This window comes from Corvus cornix, chromosome 2 (genome assembly GCF_000738735.6).
Source record: "Corvus cornix cornix isolate S_Up_H32 chromosome 2, ASM73873v5, whole genome shotgun sequence".
In the NCBI taxonomy this organism is placed as follows: domain Eukaryota; kingdom Metazoa; phylum Chordata; class Aves; order Passeriformes; family Corvidae; genus Corvus; species Corvus cornix.
Genome location: NC_046333.1, coordinates 21,461,317 through 21,483,604, shown reverse-complemented (window position 1 = coordinate 21,483,604; position 22,288 = coordinate 21,461,317). Strand labels below are relative to the sequence as shown.

Here is a 22,288-nt window from a genome sequence, read left to right as displayed (position 1 = left end):
AGATGACGTATGTCACCTCACAGAAAGTTGTATTGATGTGGACTGAAAGGTGAACATGGTCTTGTGCCAAGTTTTCAAATTACACAGTAAAGAGCTGACATACATTTTTTGTAAAAGGCAGTCATGCCTCCAGTCTAGCAGGGTTCCTTCGGGTTGCTAATTAGCATGTACGTATCTTACTGGCACTTGAAAATTTATGAATTTTAGCAGTCTTGAGAGTTCTAGATCAGTGTAGAATACCTAATTTTCCTTGGATGAGAGATCCACTGTCTTTACTTCAGTTTCAATTTGCAGTTCCAGTTTGGGGCTGGGGTTTATTTTTTGTCTAATATCTTCCTTCTTTCACTTTCTCTTACCAGGGCCTTCCTGGCTTGCCTGGGCCCCCAGGGCCCCCTGGGCCTCCAGGACGTATACTTTATATCAAAGGAGTAAGTACCACTGGGGATCAGTGACTGGTTTGTAGCAGAAATGTGCTGCTCCAGAAACAGTTTGCAAAGGGAAACAACAAAACTTGTTTCAGTCAACACAGTTCACAGTGGGTAAACTTGCTTGTGTGCAGAGAAAAAGACCTCTTAACCAAAGCCACTGTCATGGAAGAGTTTTGCCCCCATAGCCCCACAGAGAGGGACATGATGGCAGACCTGGCAGCAAGCTGGGCTCTGTGCTAGGGAGGTGCTGCTTTTGTTTCCAGGCTTAGCTCCATCATGACTGTTAGATCCATATGATGCGTTACCTGCTCTATCATACCTATGCTCATTAAAGTAATTTCCCTCCTGTTTTCAATAGACAGTTTTCCCAGTCCCTCCCAGGCCTCATTGCAAAATGCCAGTAAGTCACACACAGAGAATCTGCTCTTAGGATGCATGGCCATGACAGAACATAACCAAAGCAGCTGTACACCTAAACACCATAACTTTGCAGCTTTTCTCCCCCTGCCTTCTGCTTTGCACCAGGGATGTGTTTTACTTGTTCTTCAAGATAAGAGATTTTCAAGTGTTTAGCCATATATGAAAACTTAGCCATGTATAAAATATATAACAGAACTAGAAACACTAGACGCTTTTGCTTAAAGCACTTTGATTACTTGTTCTTTCTAATATTTTTAATGCCTTTCAAAGCTTGTGTTTCCATAGTTTAGGAGTTGCTTTGGGGACCTCAATGTGTATGCATACAAGTACACGTATCTTTTAGATGTATGTATAAATACAGTTCCCATGTTGTTATGTCTTTAGCTGTTTTTAATTTCCCTGTCCAAAATAAGATTCATTATGTATTTCGTTGTGGCATGAAAGATGCATCAGAAAAGAAAGATCATGTTCTTTATTTGACCCCCAAATGCAGTCTGTTCGCATAGAATCGCAGCAGGAAGATCTGGCCCTCCTTTCCAAAGAGTATGACAAAGCCTGCATTACCTTCAAAGGACCTGCAGTTTCACACATAGTATGAAAAGAAAGGAGATAGGTTTCATATTTTCAGAACACTAGTGCAATTTTTGTTTAAGGAATTACAGAAATTGCATCCTAGAATGAATGGTGAACATAATTCAGTCCTGGAAGTATTTTCCCTAGGGCAATATCCTACTGTTAAGCGGTGGGGTATGTACTTGGAAAGGATTCTGTCCTTGGGAGCCATAGTCCACCCCTGAATAGTGTAGGGTTCAAGATGGTGGTTCTACTTTTCTGTTAAACAGTATAGTTCCAAATGATACTGTGCCTTCTTCTCCAATTTGCATTCCAGTTAGTTTTCACTTATTTTAGAGAAACAGCCCTTGACTTCCTCTATGCTAGATGTATTGATACTCACCCTAATATTACTGCTGAAGAAAGTTGTATCCCAACTTGTGATCTTTTTGTGAATTAATGATAGTCATTACTCTATGGTAATTAGCCATTTCTACAGTTTTGGCCTACCTCCTCTATGCATCTTTTTTTTACCTCTTTGAATTTCTCCCTTGAATCTTCTTGCTCCCATTGTATAACATTGTTGTACATTGATCACATACATCCATAATCATGTATGTATTTGTCAGCCTCACCTCTGAAACCTGACTGGACGAGGCCCTGAACAACCTGCTGTAGCTGATCGTCCTTCGGGCTAGACAATCTCCAGAGATGCCTTCCAGCCTCAACTCTCCTCTGATTCTCTGTGGAATGATTCAATCAAAACAAGCCTATTTTCACTGAATTTCAGATAATAATAGCCACTTTTCTGGAAGGTTGCAATCAGTGAAAAATAGCACTAACTTTTATGTGCACAAGTAATAGAAACATGTACTTATAAAATATCTCTTCATGCACTTGAGTGTGCTAGCTAGATTTGTCCTGCATTTGTGAATAATCTTCTAAACCTATCCAAGTTTATAGATAAGAAGTCTGCTGTTCATGCCTACATAAATGAATGTCGATAAAGAACTACTGACTGAACCCCAGCAGTTTTCCTCATGGGAACTGAACTTCTGAAGTTAATGGAGCTATCCATGTGAGTAAGACTTCTACAGGATAGTACTACAGGATTAGCCAGATGCAGCAACTTCCATTTTTTCATACACTTGCTTAGTTTCCTATAAATGGTACTAGCAGGTACCAAGGTTTCCAAGCACTGTGCCATGTATTAGTTCCTGCATTGTCCCTAATTTGAGGACAGCATAGAGGTAGGTAGCATGCCCACTGTTACAGGTGTCAGAAGAGAATGTGCTAGAATAGCTTCTGCCTCCCCATTGTGGTCTCAATGCATCTGGAGCACAGGTTACCATCAGACATAACATAGCCCTGGTCTGATGAAAAAAATTACAAACACAAGCTGTTATCTCACAGTCAAAAATCAAATCCTGCTTCCAAACACGATGTTGTAAATTCAGAATTGTTCTTGGAGAATGAGTTTTCTGATGCTTCACTGGCACAACTGAGAGTAGGATTTGCTGATGCCTCCAAAATGCATGATGTTACCCTTTTGCTGAAAGCATGTTGCATGTTAAAGAGAGCACAATCCTCATAAAAACTTGATCAGCTATACTCAGACACTGTCAAACTGGAGATAATCCCAGAGTGTTGTTGTAATATTTACTAGCATGCAAACTTGCCAGACTTTTCAGTCGCACCAAGTAATGCATTACCATTTCTTAATATGTATGGATAATTTTTAATGGATTTCTTGTCTGCAGGTGAACACTCCCTATCCTGGAAATCAAGAAGTTCTTGATGACCATGGTGGGTAATTCTTTTCTTGTACCTTGGTTTAAATAAATTCTTTTTGTTTGGTTGGGGTTTTCATACTTAAGAGCTTTTTGCTTTTTCTTGGCTATTGTATAACTGGGGAAAGGGAAGGGAAGGGAAGGGAAGGGAAGGAAGAAGGGAAGGAAGGGAAGGGAAGGGAAGGGAAGGGAAGGGAAGGGGAAGGAAGGGAAGGGAAGGGAAGGGAAGGGAAGGGAAGGGAAGGGAAGGGAAGGGAAGGGAAGGGAAGGGAAGGGAGTCTGGAGGTAGTAGAAGATGTGGTATGAAACACTCAGTCATAACTCAAGAAATGTTTCTGCACCTGTTCCAGTGAAATTCACTGGAAAATGGTAAAAAAGACCAAACAGGTTTGTTCAGAGGGTCTTAGGCTGGGTGGTTAGGCAAAGGGGAGTAAAAGATTGACTTGTGAGAGATTGTCTTGCGCACATTGGGGTTGATAAGAGAGGACAGGTGGGCAGCCATTCAATGATCATGAGTGAGACAGGCATAGAGGGACAAGAGCCATGTGCCCCACGTGTGGAAAAGTTTGCTCCCACTTTCAGTGGTTTGGTTGTCACTGCTCCAGTCTCTGCTGTTTTCAAGTCCTCATGAATTTGTGATGCTTTTATGGCAGGTGCTAAAGCAAACAGAGATTCCTGGGGACTGCGCAGTTCAGTACACTTAAAAGGAGAAAAGGGAGACAGAGGTGCTCCAGGACCACCAGGTACACTAAATCTGTAACACTAGGGATATGTCATTGGCAGCCTGTGGAGGAATATATGTTTAACTTCAAAAGCAATTCAGCAAGATACTTGGATATTTATCTCTGCAGCCTTACCTGCCTAAAGATTTACGCCTGTGTTCCTTGATGAACTAACACACAGAACAGCAAAGCCCAGAATATTATCCAAAATGACTTCTGAAAAGACAGCCTGCACATTTGTGAGCATTAGGAATGTGTTAAGTACAAGAATAGATATTGAAATGTAAGTGGCTGGTCTGATATTTTTTGACATTTTAGAAGGATATCATGAGCAGTTCCTGAGATATCATTTTGTTGTCAATCTTTCTGAGCCAATTGGGCTAAAATCCAGTGCTTCACATTTCAGGGTAACACAACTGTGCATTCTGAGTTTCAGGCAGTCAGTTGTTGGTGATAGTCCCGCTTCTAACAGGTGATAGAAATAGATGATTTCCAGTTCAACTAATTTTTAATATTTTCTGCTGTATTTGTGAATAAACTCTTTGAAAAGAGTTACAGAAGTAAGCATCTGTTTGAAAATACTGTGATTACGAACTCTTCATTTTCTGTACATTTTTTGAAATCTCATATACTGAGATAAGGCTTCGATCAGTGCCAGAAATCATTTGAAACAGAAAATGCAGTATATTGAATTACTGTTGTGTGAGAAATGAGACAACTCTTAAAAAAAATTAATTTATTGAAAACAGAAAAATTGAAAAATTACAGAAATTAGAAAAATATAAAAATTTGGGATCCTATGGTTCAGTAGATGCTATGACCCGGGAGCGCAGGGATTTGAGATCTTTTGGCTGAGACAGCACTAGACCTCAGGTAGAGAAAAAGAACTTGCAGTGCTGGGCTGGCTTTTGGCTGGTCCAAAAGTAAAAAAATTACTAAAGGCTCCTTAAAAGGAGTAAGGCTTTGAATGCCCAGCACCAACGTCCACCACAGCTACCCTGGAGAGAGAGAGAGGGGAAAGAGGCCCCGCCTCTCTGCGTCATTGTTTTTATAGTGTCTTTGCTCCGCCCCCAGTCTGCCCACAGCCTGCCCCTTCGGTTTAAAGTGATTGGTGCTTTCCCTTTGATAGATCATCTCTGTCCACCATGGCTCATCGTTGTCAGAGGGGTGGTATTAGTTGAGATAAGGGAGCTGAAATGCCTTCATTAAAATTCAGGTATTCAGGTTGCCGTGGAGCTTGCCCGCAGAGTAATGGCTCTGTGGCTAAAAATAGCTGCTGGCTGTTAGAACTGGTGTTTGTGGCCTTGGAACCAGAGAACAAGTAAAAACACCTAAAAAAGGTATTAAAATACATCCAACGCATCTTAAAACACTTGTAAAAGTATACAGTAAACACAGGAAAGGTAACTCTTATGGTGTACAGGTGGTTTGAAGTTTGAAAGGAGAGCATTAAGTAGGGGATTTTTAACTGGGGAATTTTTAACTGGGAAGGATGCAACTTTCTTAATAAACCACTTTGAACAATTGAAAACACTGATAATGGAACTTGGTTTTTGTACCTGGGCTGATGGGTTAATTTTAAGATTCAATTTAAAAATATTTAACTCGAAATTAATTAATTAAAGCACTTAATATGCAAAGACCAAGCACAAATAGGGATTTCGTGTATGACAGTTGCTATAACATATTTATAATAATTTTCCTTTAATGCATTGATAATAAGTATATAATCCCCATATGATAACTATATTAACTCCTCACTGTATCTACATGGATATTTCTGTCTTTGTTCCAAAGATATAGTTCTGTTGACTGAAGATGGTATCTTGGTTATTTTGAAGACAACATCTGTTTGTTGTAATAAAATCAATTTTCCTGTCTTGTCCTCATTAATTTTTATTCTGACACAACACCTTAAAATAAGCCATTAGCCATTTCTAGTCATCAATAAACTTGTCAAAAGAAGAAGCAAGAAACATTCCTAAACAGAAACGAAGAAAATTTTCTCTTCTGTGCTGGCTTATCCACCACAAGCCTCTCTGTGCCTTTTCAGGTTCTGTATTGAATGTAAATTAGTATCTTAGAAGTATTTTCTTGCCTATATCAGTTGATTTCAGGTGCTTCATAAGGAGAAGATTATGAGAGGATTGTGCTTATGATTTTGCTGTAAAACTGCAGCTAGGATGGCAAAAATAATGCAAGAATTCTGGTTAAACAGAAAACTCAATTCACTTTTCTACTAAAATAACAGTGATTCATTCATTTGCCAAGAAAATCCAATAGATTGACTGGCTCCAACGTTTTGTGAAGTTGAAGCATGTTGACTAAGACCAATTCTGTTGCTGCTCTAAAAAAATTCCTGTTTGATTTTTTGCTTAATGATGTAGTTGCTAAAACAGTCTTTCATACAAATCAGTTCTCTAGTTCTCACAGGTGTCTGCATAACCACTGACGGGGAAAATTTACAAGCCAGTAGTTGCATAATTAAAGTACAGGAATTTTTCAAAAAAGCTTTTCTAAGGGGCAGGAGGCTGAAATTCTTTCCACTATATCTGTTGAGTTCCAGCAACCAGAAAAGCTTTCTGAACCATGGTATTTGTCCATATAGTGGATTTATTTTTGTTTCTCACAAAATGTCACCTCTCCAACCTTATAAGCAGGGTCTATTAATTGATAACATGCAAAAATATGAAGCCAGAACAAAACGTGTGAGAGCAAACTCAGCAGACCTGGGCTACATGTACCTTATTCAGACCTGGACCACTTGCTGGTCATTCTAGAAAGGCCTCAGATAGTCCTCAGTGCAGAGGTTAATACTAAGCAACATCTGAGAAGAACACCCGACATTCCATTCCAGCTGTCCATTCCCTTCCCCTCACAAGGATCAAGGAGATGACTGCTGCAAGCTGTAATTGGTAGGGTTGGAATAAAATCCAAATATGTGCCATAATGAGAATACATTTCTGTCCCACAACATCTGCTTGATTTAATTTTATCTGAGGTGGTACACTGGGAAATGAGCCCTATATCTGGTGGAGGGTTGGGCCCAAAGTTCTCAAAAATTAATCAAAACACAATTGAAGGAAATGCATTGAACTGTTATGGGAAGCTGAAAAATAGTTTTTTTTCCCAAATGTGTACCAAGCAGATAGTATTTGAAGGCTTTTTGAACCTTTTATGCTGGCTTGATGGCTTTGGCTGACCAACATTGGCAGACAACGCAGGTGGTGTAACAATTGAATCTGATGTTGGTTTTCATGGCAGAAAAATGTCAAGGAAGAGTTATTATACAATTGGCAGCACAGCAGCAACACTTTTCTCTTTTTCTCTTGTTAGCTCTGGCACTGTCTTTGCAAGAAAGATCACACATCTACTGATGGATCACCCCACTACCAGTAAAACATATGAAAAGCTTCTCTTTTACCGTGGCTTCCATCAAAGGCGTTATGGATGCTTCTCTTTCACCCCTCTTCCCAGCTGCTATGTTTTCAGAAAACTGGGAATTTTTCCTATTTGAGCCTTCTTTGCTTCTAATTTTTCTGAAATCCCAATCAGATTCAGAAGTTATTAAGGTGGAGGAGTGACAGACAAGATAGGGCACAGACAAGATAGGATGTGTAAGTCTTGCTTTGTTAGGTAGCCAAACTAAATGTATCTGTTTGATCTAAAGGTTAATGCCATTATTGTAAATAGTTTTCCTTTAAACTCCTAAACCAGTAATACCCTCAGCAGTGCTTTTAAAAGGAAAATTACAGATAATTATTGTGCTTTACTGTATTTTCTTCATTTTTCAGGTCCACCTCTGCCTCCATCATATTTCAGCCACTTTATTAATAGCATAAAGGTAATTATATCCCATTTGTGTCTGAGTTCTGTTAAGCTTTTTTTGAAGTGTACTTTGCTATAAATTAAGCACAAACCTATGCAACATGGTGAAATATGCAAATATAAGAGCATCAGCAAATACAAGTTACATTAATTTCTTGAACTCCAGCTGCATAGGCAAGTTTTTTACAAGTGTAGAGATAGCAGTTGTCAGAGGTCTATAAAGATTACTTTTGAGAGAAACTTTATTACTGAGGCTTTTTACCTTCCTAGTGGTAGTAAAGTGAGTCATAATTCACTGTTACCTAACATATCTGCCTTAAATGAATGCTTTTGTTTCCATGCCAGCTCAGGTAAAAGACATCCATTATCTAAAGGGCTTCTAGAACACTAGGTGAGGGGAAAGGGGAGTGAAAATAGCTTCCGTGTCATGTTATTTATCTTTTAAGCACACTGAATGAAATTAAATTATGGAAACTACTTTTCCTGGAAGCTCTTACAATGAAGTATACCCATACTTTGATTTGTTTGGTCTCTCTCTGTTCCATTATTCTCTTGACCACTTCAAGTGACAATAAATAATAACAATCTAATATTATTTTAAATGTTTTTGAGTGAATAAGACTCTTTATCAGTAGAAAAACTGAAAAAAAATTGAATCAAGTTCTCATTGAAAGATGCTACCAAAAGTGTTGTGCTGATAGAGTCTTGGAAGGACTCTTAGAGCTGCCTGGTTTTAGGATTTTGCTTCTGCTTGGCAGAGTACACCCAAGTTATTCTGATGGCATAAAGTGTCCTGTGTATCAGCGAAGCTGATATGGTTTCTTCGACCTTATAATGTAATGTCTGTAGCTTTACAGATTTAGCTGTCAAGAACTCATTTTTCGTCTAGTCCTTCAATTCCCCAAAAAGGCCTGGCATAAAGAAACCTTTTGAGTCATGTTTACTGGGAATCTAAAAGACTAAAAGTCCTCTGGCTGTCTGCAGTTACCTGCCATTCTTGCTTTGCCCTTTGCCTCTTCTATCCACAGGTTTATTTCTCAGAAACATGAAAAAGGTAGACCAAAAAAAAAAGAAAAATTGAAGGGGGGAAAAAGCAGACAAACAGAAAAAAATAATGTGAGGAGGAATGTATAAATGCTGTGGCTCATCTTGCACAGACAGATAATAATATAGTACGTAAATGTTTCTTCTTACCTATTGCTCTGCTTCCCAAACTAACTGATAATCAGTGATGCAGAGCAGAAGACATGCAGTTAAAAGTGTCTACAGTTCTGTGTGGTGTCCCTTCTGTTATCCTGGTACACATCCCCATCCTGCTCTGTTCATTTTTTCACATACTTTCAAATAGCTGCCCAATCGATGACAATCTTGCTTTGCTTTTTCCTTGGTGATGGAGGAAAGCACAAAGCCAGGCTTTTATGCTCCCTCCAACTCTCTCTTTGCCTCCAGCTACAGCGCTGAACAAGGTTTTGCTGGGCAGAATAGCAGGAAACAGCAACAGGGGCATTTTCTCTGCCTCCACCTAATCACACCTCCCCTAGCCTTTGCCCTGAGAGAGCCTTGCAGCCTCAATAGAGAAAGCATTCCTTTTTCATCCCATATCACAGAAGAAGAAAGTGATGTTAAAAACATTTCAAGCAGGTGTTTTCTTTATCAAACTCAGAGATTTCATGTAAATTTAAAAGTTCAGTGCATTGTGTTCTCATTTCACTTCAGCTCAACGTTTTAAAATGTATTTTCTTCGAAGGGTGAAAAAGGAGACAATGGAGTCACTGGTGTAAAAGGAGAAAAGGGAGAACCAAATGGCGGGTTTTTTCTAACAGGACCTCCTGGACCACCGGGAAGACCGGGATTAATTGTGAGTCATGCAAGTTGTAGAATGGGAATATTTGTCACTACCCACTTAGAATTAATTTAGAAGACACTAAAAAGAGACAAACATCAGGATTGCTAGGAACTATATAAAAACTTACATGTTAAGCATTAGGTGAATAGGAGAGAACTGCATTGAGCATAAACATGGACACTTCACTGTTGTGCATAGAATTGCTCTGCTATGAAATACTGATGTAATGTTGTGCTCAGCTGTCTCATATATCTACACTGGTATGTAGACCATTCTATTAATAGCATTACAAATCAAAGCATCTTATATAGTTGGTGATGCTACTACTTGCGCCCCCGTAAATACCAAAATAGGCCATATAAAGTTAGTCAGAGGCTGACTTGAAAGTTACTGGCCATCTAAATAATTAATCCTATTTTCCTAGTAATCCAAAAACATGAATGAAGAGACCAGTGTGTAGCCATCTGGATCATTTCTATAAAATTCAGCCACTCTCTACTGTCTACCTTTTAATTTTATCTTCTGGCAATTGCCACCACAGCTGCTTTGGAATAAAATGCACTAATTCTTTGGAAACAAGTTTATCCCTGACATCTGGCAACAAATATGTGCATTGCATTCCTGTATTGCCATTTCTGTGTCAAGAACCATGAATGAGTGGGCCACAGCTGAGGATGAAGTGTCAGGTTAGCAAGACCACCCTCAAAAATCCCCTGGTTCTATTCCACATTGCTGAGAACCATGTCCCTGTTCAGAAACTGTTCTACTGGCAAGAAGGAGCTGAACAGCACAGCTGAGCTCCAAGGTCCAATGTTCCATGTCTGAAGGATGGTGTGAGCATGGGGAGCACAAGCCCTCCTCAGTCAGGCTGAGGACACGCTGCTAAACTGGAAATGAAGAGAGTTGGAGCCTTTTTATTCTGCAAGTCTGGCAGCTGGAGAGGTTAAGGGCTAACGTGATCACAGGAGGGAGAAGACAGCACTCGTCATGAGGTGTACACCCTGCACAGACATATTTCACATTAAAGTTTTCCACAAACTCTCTGAGCCCATCAAAGCAAGCAGTCTCAGCGTGAGCAGAGTAGAGATCCAGGACTTTGAGAGCACTGTTGAGAGTTTTGCAGCTATCAGCTGCTCAGGGATAGGTATGAGAATTTTCAGAAAGCTTTCTGAAATTTAAATCCTTGACTTTAATTCAATATGTGGTTAAATTTTCCTTTTCCATTATACCCATGCCTCCTTGGAGAAAATTACAGACTCATGTCTAAATGGCAGTGTAATGGCAGGCATTTGGTAAATGTTGCCACCAGAAATGATGGCCCTGCAGCAGTGAAACCAATACATTCAAGGAAATACTTTTCATCACTGGCAGGGACCAAAAGGGGACTCAGTTGTCGGACCCAGAGGACCTCCAGGGTTACCTGGCCTACCTGGCTTACCAGGTTATGGAAAAATTGGACCTCCTGGCCCACCTGGACCACCTGGACCACCAGGCCCCCCTGCAATATATGGCTCAGGTGAGCTTTTCCCTGCATAGGTGAGTGTACAGCCATGTGCGCACAACCCACACATCACCAATTCTTTCACACCTGGCAGGTTGTCCCACCTGCCCACCCTCTCTGCATATCTGAATCAGGTTGTTCCCTGCTCTCCTCCTGCCCTCCACCAATTTCTCCTGGGGTTGAGTTGGAGCTAAGAGCACGAAAGGGACAATTTCTCTGCAGACAGTTTCCACTGACTAGTGCCAGGGCAGTGCTATTGCGTGAAAGATCTTGCTGTGGCTCGGAGGAAATCTGCATAGCAGAGACAGGTTACTTTGAGAAAAGCTTTGCAAAATCCATCAAATTGAGCAGCTGGCTAAATTTGGGCCAAAACACTCTTCTTGTGGGGAATGGAATTAAATCCAGCTGGTGGCCATCACAAGGGGTTTTTCTCAGGGCTCAGTATTGAGTCCAGACCTATCCAATATCAATTATCTTGGGTAGGGGATCAAATGCACCTTTTAGTGAGTTTGCCCCCAAGTTGGGCAGGAAGGTTGGTCTGCTGAAAGGTTCTACAGATGGATCTGGACAGACTGAACCAATGGGCCAAGGCCAACTGTATGAGAGTTGGCAAGGCAAAGTGCCAGGTCCTGCATTTGTGTCACAACCACCCCAGGCAGCTCCACAGGATGGGGACAGAGTGGCTGGAAAGTGGCCCAGCAGAAAAGGCCCTGGGGGTGCTGATTGGCTGCTGTTGAACATGAGCCAGCAGTGCCCAGGTGGCCAAGAAGGCCAGTGGTATCCTGGCCTGTATCAGCAGTAGTGTGGCCAGCAAGACCAGGGCAGTGATCAACCCTGTACCTGGCGCTGGTGAGGCCACACCTCGAGTGCTGTGTCCAGTTCTCGGCCCTCACTACAAGATCAACATTGAGGTGATGGAGTGTGTCCAGAGAAGGGCAACAAAGCTGGGGAAGGGTCTGGAGCACAAGTCCGATGAGGAGTGGCTGAGGGAGCTGGGGGTGTTTAGTCTGGAGAACAGGAGACTCGGGAGACCTTAGCACTCTACAAAAGCCTAAAAGGAGGATGTAGCCAGGTGGGACAGTCTCTTCTCCCAGGCAACAAACAACAGTAATAGAGGAAATGGCCTCAAGTTGTACCAGGGGAAGTTTAGACTGGATATTAGAAATTTTTTTTCACCTAAAGGATTGCCACTGGAGCAGGCTGCCCAGGGAAGTGGTTAAGTCACCATCCCTGGAAGTGTAACCATGGCACTTAGGGACATGTTTTAGTAGTAGACTTTGCAGTGCTGGGTGTCACTGATGATCTTAAGGGTCTTTTCCAACCCAAGTGCTTCTCTCATTCTCTGATCAAAGGGCAGTACCCATGGTAGAGTTTAGATCTAGAATGAGACTGCTGGAGAACTGCTCCTGAAAACTAGTTGCTATGCAAATGCTGAATAGAAATGAAACTTTAGGTTGCTTACTCTGCCTTTAATGGTTTTCAACTTACTGGGTTAGAAAAGGAGCAAAATGTGCCACAAATAGTCACATCAAGAAGGAATTTTGAAAACAAGGTGACATCAAAGGGAGTATGTGGCTAGAAATCAAGTGTCACTGTTCAAGACATTTGTGCTTTTGACTCCTTTTGGGTCACAAGTTTCCTAGTGACAAGCCTCATACTGTTAATGTCCAGCCTTGGGTTCTGGTGGATGGGGTCCTGGGCTCCTCTGACATTACTTGGCAGGTATGCCTGAGAAAATGGCTGATTCCTCCCTCTAGGAACTGTGACCAGCATGGCAATCCAGCCAGGTAAAACCAGAGGAGACCATTCCTTAATCTCATCTGAAGATGGTTTACTAGCAGAAAGGGAGTAACACAGATCTGTTCTTCCTAAAGTTTCAACAGGTTTAGCAAATACAGATCTCTGTTCCTGAGAACTAACAATTAGCCTGTTTTACCATAAGAGCTGTACCTCCAGTATACTAGTTTGGGGAGAAAATATCTCTCTCTTCAATTTGCTCTCTCCAGGTATTTCTTGAACCTGGTCAGCCTTGTTTATACAGCAGGTGAGATTTCCAATCTGTCATCCAGTCAATATTATTAAATTAGTGTCTATCAGAAGTATTCATCCTCTGAATAATATTTGAGAAAGAAAAAATTCTTAATATGTTCAACATTGGAACATAGGTTTTATGTGAATCAGCCCCTGATCATCACGATATGGACAGATCCACAGCATCCATGAAGGTCATAAAGGTCTTCAGGCCTTTTCCTGTGTAATTTATATTAAGCACTTCTGGATATTAGCTAAGAGACCCAGTCAGACAAAACAAATTATTAGTAGTATTTCATCCCTATACTTTCATTTATGCTCTCTGCCATTAGTCTTCATCATCCTCCTACACATTATGCTCTTTGCTTTGTAAAAAGGTTCTTTAGGCAACGCACATTTTACTAAATGTTAAGAACAGATGCTTATTTATTTCCTATCTTCAAGGCTCAGTTATCTCTTTTAAAGCTATTACTATCTAAAATTATGAAGTTCACATACTGTAGTATGGGGTTCACATATTGTAATATGAGGAAAGAGGAATAGCTTATCTGCAGGTAAATAGCTCTAAACACTTCTGAGAACTGGCCCCCTTCCCCCTGCCATTGGCATGAAGGACCTGCTCTGGAGTATCCTTGCAAATGCCTCAGCACATAGATTCTACAGTTTGTAAAAGGTGATTTCAAGGCTCCTCTGGGTTTCACAAAAACCAACAAGCGAGGTCCTTGTGTAGAAGCTCCTTCTTACAAACAGCTTCAAAGGTCCATTACCATGCCATGCACTTGCACAAAATGCATGCTTTCAGTCTTCCATATCTTTGAATCTTTCCTGCCTTAAAAGAAAGAAGTTTTTACTCCAGAAAATGGCTCAAGGAGAAGAAATTTGCTTTTGGAGTAGACACAGATAGTAGGTGGTGTGGACTACATTCTTAGAAGTCCAAGTTCATACCCTCGAAGAATTCTTCTTCACTTTGAAACATAAGCTAAGCTTACACGTGAATTTTTCATCTAAGGAAAAGTAAATTTTTATTTGCCTTTAGAGCAAAAGATGTAATTACTCCCTCAAAGCTTATATGGGCAGGAGCAAAAAGTTCTTCCTCTTCCACATGCAGAAGAACTAGCCAGCAGAAGAGCATTCTGGTCAGCTTAAGTGGGTCTGGTTCTTCATTTGCAGTTTCTACAACAGATTGCAATCTGTGGGCCTTAACATCCCAAAACAACAGAGAAAAGACTGTTTCGTCATTGCTTCTAAAAAAATCCTTAGAATGTATTTTCTGTAGTTGACTTGAGCTATTCAGGACACGACTATGGCTATTTAAAACTTCCACTGCTCCTGGACACCACCACTAAGTTCTTTCTTTATGTCACTCACATTTTTTCTCAAAAAAGATGACCTTCAGCATGTATTGTATGCTTATTTTATTTTAGCAGCTGCAATGCCTGGGCCACCAGGTCCTCCTGGAGAGCCAGGGTCACCTGCCACCAGGAATCTGGTAAGAGAGCAAAATAAGGAAGTTTGCTATAGAAAATTTTCTTCAAGACTTTTGGTGGTCACTGGTAGCACTGAAAGAGGAGAGAAAGTTCCATCCTGTGTTTCTATTTATTACAATGTTTTATAAACCACATAATTTTGAGATGCAAACTGTAGATTTCCCTAGAAAATCTAAAAATCATTGTGCCAGAGAATATCTGTAATTTTTTTTCCTTTTCTTACATTATGAAACAAATCAAAATTGGATCCAAGATATCCATGAAGAAAAAAAACCAGCTAAGACAGAAGTCTTAGTAATTTCTAAATTAAGAATTCATAGTTTCTGGGGGAAAAAAACCAACTAAACAAACAAACAAACCACCCCAAAAAACCCCTATTCAAGCTAGCAGAGGGCATTCATTGCAATTCTCAGGGGAGAAACAAATGTTCAAAGACTTGTGCCCCAGGACCAAAGACTGTAGTTGCAGGCTGGGAGCTACTCTCTCAGATAGAAGGTCCAAGCTTACTTAGGTCAAAACTAAGATTAAAAAAATGTACAAATCTATAGTAGGGTCTGCATTATTCATAAAGTACTAATATGCTTTCTGACAATGAGGAAATGAGAAAAAAAATGTGGAAGAATTTACACTTTCCTGAAACTTGCCCCAATTTTAACCTACTGTAGTTCTCTTCTGAACTCTGCCATTTTGACCTAGGATGCTAAATTGTAGCAGTGCAATGATCTTCACTCTGCAAAAAATTTGTACAAAATTGCTCTAGTTCTACTAGAATCCACAGAATGATGATGCTGGTATGCCAAAGTAGCAAGATACTTATATTACTGAATATGAATCCCTTATGGATTAAATTACATAAAACTGACATTATGAGCATTTCCTGCAGAAGAGGTCTTGACATTTATGTGTCCAAATGAGACTACTTAACTTGCAAAATGTTTTGTGTGTCTGATGAAGTATGTTTCATTTTCCTATTTGACAGGTTACGACGTTCCAAAACATTGAGGGTATGTTGGAAAAAGTTCACTATGTAGCAGAAGGTACACTAATCTATCTGAGGGAAACCAGTGAGGTTTTTATCCGTGTTCGAAATGGATGGAGAAAATTGCAGGTACTACTGCACTACATCCTAATCCTTTCCAACTCCCTTCCTCACAATGAAACTGAGGGAGATATTTTTACAGAGGAGGAGAAGTGTGGGTGCAACTCCTTTTTTTGAGTTCAGAAGCTCCTGGTGATATGGTTTTGTTCTACTCTCCTTTTTGGTTCTTTCAGCTTGGTGAGCTAATTCCTATCCCTGCTGACAGTCTTCCTCCTCCAGCCATATCAAGCCATGTAAGTACAAAATATTGGACCATAAAAAACTGAGTCTAGATGCATGATACACTTGGCAGAAGTTGTATGCAGATCTCTGCACAATGTGATTTTCCACTGAGATTTGTCAGTTCGAAATAAGCATCCTACCACTACATAAGCTTGCAAATTGATTTGCTTGGACAGTCATCTGTTTCCTGTATCTTCTGAGACTCCAAACACTATGGAGACAAAGCCACATTTACAAAAAGCAGAACAAGTAAGTTGCCCACAAAAAACCAAAAGAAACCAACCAAACAAAAACACAATGAACAAACAAAACCAAACAAAACAAAAAAAAAGGAAAAAAAGCCAACACCACCAAAAAAAAAAAAAAAAAAAACAGAAGAGAACAAACAAACGAAAAACAAACAAACAAAAAATCACAAACCCACAGAATTCTGTTTCATAATCCTGGAATCAGTCATATCAAGCCCTGATTCCCTTCAAGATTTTCTTTGAAAGGTTATAGTCCTGTATTCAGAGTACCATAATCATCACCTGAATGTAGCTTACCCTGCAGCATGCAGAGGGTGTACTCTAAAGCCTCAATTGTTAGTTTGGACCCGACCCCATTCTGCAAGTTATTGTACCAACCTGCATGTGAACATGCTGTCTGTCCCAAAAAATTGCAGGAGAATGAAAACCAAGAAGTGACAAAGGGAATAGAGAAAGGTTTTGTTGATGACAGGTTAATTTGTCTGCTGAGAAAATGAAAGGGCAAGAGAGTGCTTGGAAGGAGCAGCGAGAAGGAAGACGGCCAGAAAGAAATAAAAAACAGTTAGAGTAGGTCAAGAAGAAATTCACCTAGCACACTGGCAAAATGTCTAGACCTCATGTTATCAGAAGTTGTCTGCAGCCTCCAGTTGACACCACTTGAGTTTCCCATCTGCTACAGCTGGTGGCTTATTACTCATACTTGCCATAACTAGGGAAGAAAACTTTGCTTCTCCCAAAACAATTAACCGCGTTGAGAAGTGTTTCCACCCATTACATTTTCTGTTTTCACATCCTCCTTACCCTTTCAGTTTTGATTTTCCTCAACTGCTCTTCTGCTCCTACCAAGAGCAGACTGCTTTCATGCAGGACTCCAGTGATGCAGTGATTAAATTTTATTTTAAAAATTACTGAGTGTCTAAAATTCTGATTTTTTTTTTTGCTTGTGTTCAAATAACAGGGATTTCAGTCTATTCCAGCACTGAGACCAATATCAAATATGAACAATGGAAAACCAGCAGTAAGTATGAGATCTGTATTGCAGCTGCAGAGCTGTGCTTTGTAATGTGATAGTTTGCATCTTGAGGGACAGCTGTGATATTTGCTCTTCAAACTCAGAGATTTTACTTCAGAAATTTACAAATACACTTCTTTAACTTGTTTAGACATCTCAGACACAATTTGAAATTCTTCCCTCCAGATCTGTTTTCATCATCCCATCTCAAAGAAAAAAAATCCTGACTCTGAGTTAGGAATACCTCTTCACTTAGTGATTGAATCTACAACACAGAGTAACTTCTAAGCTAACAATAGTGTAACAATTAAATAATTAAAATATTCATTACAATATTTTCAAACTTCATGGTGCTGCTTGGCCTAGATAGACACTTTAGAACCTAAGCCTTTATTTAAAAGACTTTAAAATATTTAGACAAAGAAAGCAAGGTAACTGAGTTATATCTAAAAAATTAAACCAAAGAGAAAAAAAAAAGCAAGAATGTAAATTAGTTCATGCATCTGTGCTGCTTGACCTAAGCATGCTACTTCTTGTATTTTTAAATGGTATCTAGTCACTTCTTACTACTTTTTTCAATGTTTGTAGGATTTGGGATTTTGTTCATGTGGAAACTCCAAGACTTTCGATTAAAAATATTAGCTGCTTTTAAAAGATTTTTATTTTTAGGAGTATATAATCTTCATGGTTTCCTTAATGTTGAAAGATAAATTGGTATATCTCCTAAGGGTTTCATGGCTCTGAGAAATGTAATGTTATGGCAACAAATAACTTTCATACCTGTTATGAAGGGTACATGTTCTGTACCGGCAGGAGGAGGGGGCACAGTTTTATTTCCAATATATGTCTTCCTAGTGTCATAAACTTTTTCTAAAATGGTGCCTTTTCTTCTTTTTTCTTCCAGTTACATCTGGTGGCTTTGAACTTCCCACTGTCTGGTGACATGCGAGCAGATTTTCAGTGTTTTCGGCAGGCCCAGCTTGCGGGTTTGACATCTACCTATAGAGCCTTCCTCTCATCGCACTTGCAAGATCTGGCCACAGTTGTCAGAAAAACAGACCGACACCATTTGCCAATAGTCAATCTTCAGGTAAAAATGGGTACTCAGCGCTTGCTTTTTTAGGATAGGCTGTAGGTTCCCCAAAAATCTTGGAAAATAGCAAAGGCACCAAGTTTCAGCCCAAACTGCATTTTATAAAGAAGCAGCTTTGCTTTGTACTTCACAGTCAGATTCAAGAAACAAAAAAGTAGTGATGAAGTAGAAAACTACTGAGTTATTATGTTCTACTTTTTAGTGTGATCATAGAATAAAATACCTATTTTTCTCATTTCTAAGAAAAATGCAAATTCTGTGCTTAGGAATGATGTTGGATATATCCCAATGAAACAGAGAGGAGAGTCTAGAGCATGAGTCATTTTGTGGTCTCACATAAACAGACACACTCTCAAACTGAGGAAAACAAACCATGTCTTTGTAGCATTGGCTGGCTCCCAGAACAAGCGGCCAAAGAAACCTACAGGAATAACACATGATGCTTGGAACATGTTGAACGGATGCTGCTCTGAAGTGCATGCAAACAGAGAGCCTTGAGAGAAATTTGTGAAGACAATATTGTTTCAACTTTGACTGGAAAAACTCAAAAGCAGTTCGAGAGGAAGCCAAATGCAAAGGTTTTGCCCTGAACATTTACAACACTTTTCACAAAACTGTGACTGCAACTGAAGTTCCAGTACAAGTTATGTCTGTATTTTCTCTACTGCTGCAGTAGTTATAAGCAATTTTTCAAACAATGCCTTCAGAGGAAAAGGACAGGAGATGATCAAGCTGAATTTTTGAAGCAACAATAGAACAGAGAGACAACTTTGAGGCAAAGGCACGGGCCAGAAAGCTATTTGCATAGAGATGACAGATGAGACAAGTTTGTTCAGGAACATTATGCAGAAACTGATGTGAAAGATGAAATCACAAGTGTCCTTAAGTACAGATCTAATTTTCAATTTACAGATAAGTCTATAAAGGTAGACTTGGGATTTGATGTAGATTTGGGATTAGTTTAGTTTGTAAAAGTGGCTTTGAAATTTTAACAGGGAGAAACCCTTTTCAGTAACTGGGAATCTATATTTGATGGAAATGGTGGACAATTCAACATTCACGTTCCAATATACTCCTTTGATGGGAGGAACATCATGACTGATTCATCTTGGTGAGTTTGCATTACCATTTATGTTTCATATGTTACATATAAAGGGGTTTTTTCTACTTTTACCAGATAGTAATAGAAATAGTAGCAGTATCTTGGGGTACTAGACATGATAAAAATTTCCCACTTTCTTTATGCCATTTTCTTTGCCATTTCTGATAGTCTAGAAATGGGATATCAGCTTATGTTCTCCTTTCCCTGTCTTCTTTCTGTCTTCATCTTTACCTAACCACTCTTTGCTTCAAGCACAAGGAATGTGGATCACCACACGTACAGGTGTGCATCTGAATAAAGCAAAAGAGATTTTCCAGTAAATAACTTCTTAATGTTACCTTTCAGGCCTCAAAAGGTAATATGGCACGGTTCAACTGCAAATGGGATCCGACTGGTTAGCAACTACTGTGAAGCCTGGCACACAGCTGGTGTGGGAGCTACGGGACAAGCATCGCCGCTGAACACAGGGAAGCTTCTTGACCAGAAAGTATATAGCTGTAATAATCAGTTTATTGTTCTCTGTATCGAAAACAGTTTTGTATCTGATCCCCAAGGAAAATAATTCACCTGCTGCACATAGGAATATTCCATTTGACGACAGAAAAAGCTGACACTGAAATTTCATTTGTAATGATGTAAATATTTTAATTTTTGTAATTGCACATTTCAGGAAAAAAATAGCCAGAGAAAACATACCTCAGCACAAACCACATTCCAGTCAGGTGGAACATCCAGTGCACACATGGCTGGCTTAAAGCCCTTCCTTCCACTTGAACCCCATGCGGTTCGAACTTTGCCAACAGTTAACTCATGTTCCTCTGCCTGAGCTGGAGGTCACCTAAGGGCATGAGTCGAGTGTGGTCTGTGAGGAACATGCAGTAGCCTGCCTTGTAAGCAGTAGGGCTCAGCAAGGCTGCTGCTGCTGCTTCACAGCTGAGAAGCTGCATGCTCCGTGCTCTCCTTTTCACTTGCATAGATTTTGAATACCTAAGGCACCGTTCATATATACTCATGTATACAGCAAATACTGGGAGGCTCTTATGCCTCACAGAGCTTGCATTTGCAAAACAAAGCTTTAAGAACAAAGGTGCTCACCTCCTCTGAGTTTTAGTGGAAGCCGAGTACCTGATTCCTGCAAGCTTGTACGGATCTCAGCCTGGTGGTTACACAGAAATATAGCAGCTCTCACATCTTATTTCAGCTTTTCTCTTTGCAGATTCTAGGCGTAGGACTTTATGCAGGAGGAGTGAATTTCACGTAAGACAAAATCTGGCCTTTATTTTGGTGCTATTGTTACCAGGATACCTGAAAGCAATGTTAATAGAAAACATCCTGTTTAACTGGTAGAACTGAGCAAAGAAATGCAGACAAATGAACCACCTGACCTTTATTTATTTCATTGCATATTAGAGGAAGTTGTTTCCTTTTGTGTCAGACTGACGAATTAAATATGTCTGCCCTGGTTTCTTTAAAATAGGTTCTACACTGTTATCCCACTAAGTTATATGTAAACTGATTTTCCTTTTTGTGAATTTACCCTTCTGGCATTCACATAATTAAAGAATTGTTAATATAAAATAACTGCAACAATTATAGGAATGATCAGGAAATGGTAATATTCTTCACTAACAGTATCATCAAAATATCTGAAGTCTTTTGCTGATATATTTGTCTACTGTATACTTTATACAATGTATTTACTTATGTTTTATCAGGCAGTGACTGTGGAGGTCAAACTCCACATTATCCTTTTTTTAAAGATTTAAATGAGAATCCGTGTGGGAAATACATGTTCATTTGCTGACAAATAGAGTGTTAAATAACTAGAAGCTTTTGTCAACAAACAAAAGCAAATCACGCTTACAATACTAAAATGATGTAATTATATAACTAAATATTTTGAAATCCAGCTTTATTTTTCTGATTGATTATAAAAGCTTATTTCCCAGGGTCAGCTGAATGATATCTTCATTTTTTTCTGGAAAAGTAAAAAATGTAAATTACTCCATTAATACAACATGGTAATAAGGCAAAAGCTATTTGTATTACATTTAAAATGTATGCATAACAATTCACTGCACTCATTTATAGTCGACTTTCCTAAAATACTGAGCACGCTTGTGCCAAATTCCTCCAGTTCACAGAGCTGGAAGAGTTATTTATGTACAGCAGGGTTTCACTCTGAGTCACAGAAGGTTCAAGAGGGGGAAATAAAGTGCTCTTACCTGCTTCAAGCAGGAACCATCTACTTTTAATCCTTTACGGGCCAGTGTGGTCTTTGCTTGCAGCCAGTCATCCACATCAGTCCCTACTCTTCCTCTCCTGAGCTTGAGCAACCCTCGGGGAGTGGGCTATCTCTTTGCCTGGAGTTGCAGTGACAAGAGGTGGTGGGGCCATGGGATCACACAGAAGAGCTCTGTGAAAGCGGACGAGAGAAGACTAATGAAAACATGCAGGTTTTAGAAGATACTGAACTGGAGTTTAAGTTGGGTCCAGCAAAATGCATCCAGAGATGTTTATGCCAGTCCTGTCACAGAGCTAACCCGTCTCTGTATCCTGAACAGAGCTTAGCAGGGAACTGAAATGGTTAAGCATCATCAATAAGTTGCTAAAAAACTCTCAGTGTTTGCTTTCCACCTCTAACATTGATCTGCAGGCTACAGGAATTTATTGCACATCCTTTAACAGAATACAGAGCATGAACCATGCACCACCTGGGCTGCTGTGGTGCTGAGTTCACAGGGTTGCTCACATACAAAGGGAGATACTTTTACCAGAGAATGGCATGAGAAATCTGTTAGAAAAATGAAGTTTCCCTTGGGGAAAGCAACAACAACAACAACAACAACAACAACAACACACACTTTTTTTCAAAGCCAGTGATGCTCTTTAGATTCCCTAGTATAA

The 22,288-nt window shown here is 39.8% G+C and overlaps 1 protein-coding gene across 3 annotated transcripts in view; it reads left to right on the top strand.

Moving 5' to 3' along the window:
• The window catches only part of COL15A1 (collagen type XV alpha 1 chain), a 116,005-nt gene extending 94,369 nt beyond the window's left edge, over positions 1-21,636 (top strand). For 2 of the 3 annotated variants that reach the window (XM_019285794.3, XM_010398566.4), the window contains 14 exons: positions 360-428; positions 787-828; positions 3,161-3,206; positions 3,844-3,933; positions 7,707-7,756; positions 9,488-9,598; positions 10,958-11,102; positions 14,543-14,607; positions 15,585-15,713; positions 15,878-15,937; positions 17,133-17,192; positions 18,091-18,276; positions 19,275-19,390; positions 19,727-21,636. In XM_019285794.3, the coding sequence (XP_019141339.2) occupies positions 360-428; positions 787-828; positions 3,161-3,206; positions 3,844-3,933; positions 7,707-7,756; positions 9,488-9,598; positions 10,958-11,102; positions 14,543-14,607; positions 15,585-15,713; positions 15,878-15,937; positions 17,133-17,192; positions 18,091-18,276; positions 19,275-19,390; positions 19,727-19,943 (1,386 nt within the window). In that variant the 3' untranslated portion in view covers positions 19,944-21,636. The remainder of the gene's footprint in view (positions 1-359; positions 429-786; positions 829-3,160; positions 3,207-3,843; positions 3,934-7,706; positions 7,757-9,487; positions 9,599-10,957; positions 11,103-14,542; positions 14,608-15,584; positions 15,714-15,877; positions 15,938-17,132; positions 17,193-18,090; positions 18,277-19,274; positions 19,391-19,726) is intronic. The other variant, XM_019285795.3, reaches the window with a different exon arrangement.
• Positions 21,637-22,288: the final 652 nt, after the last annotated feature.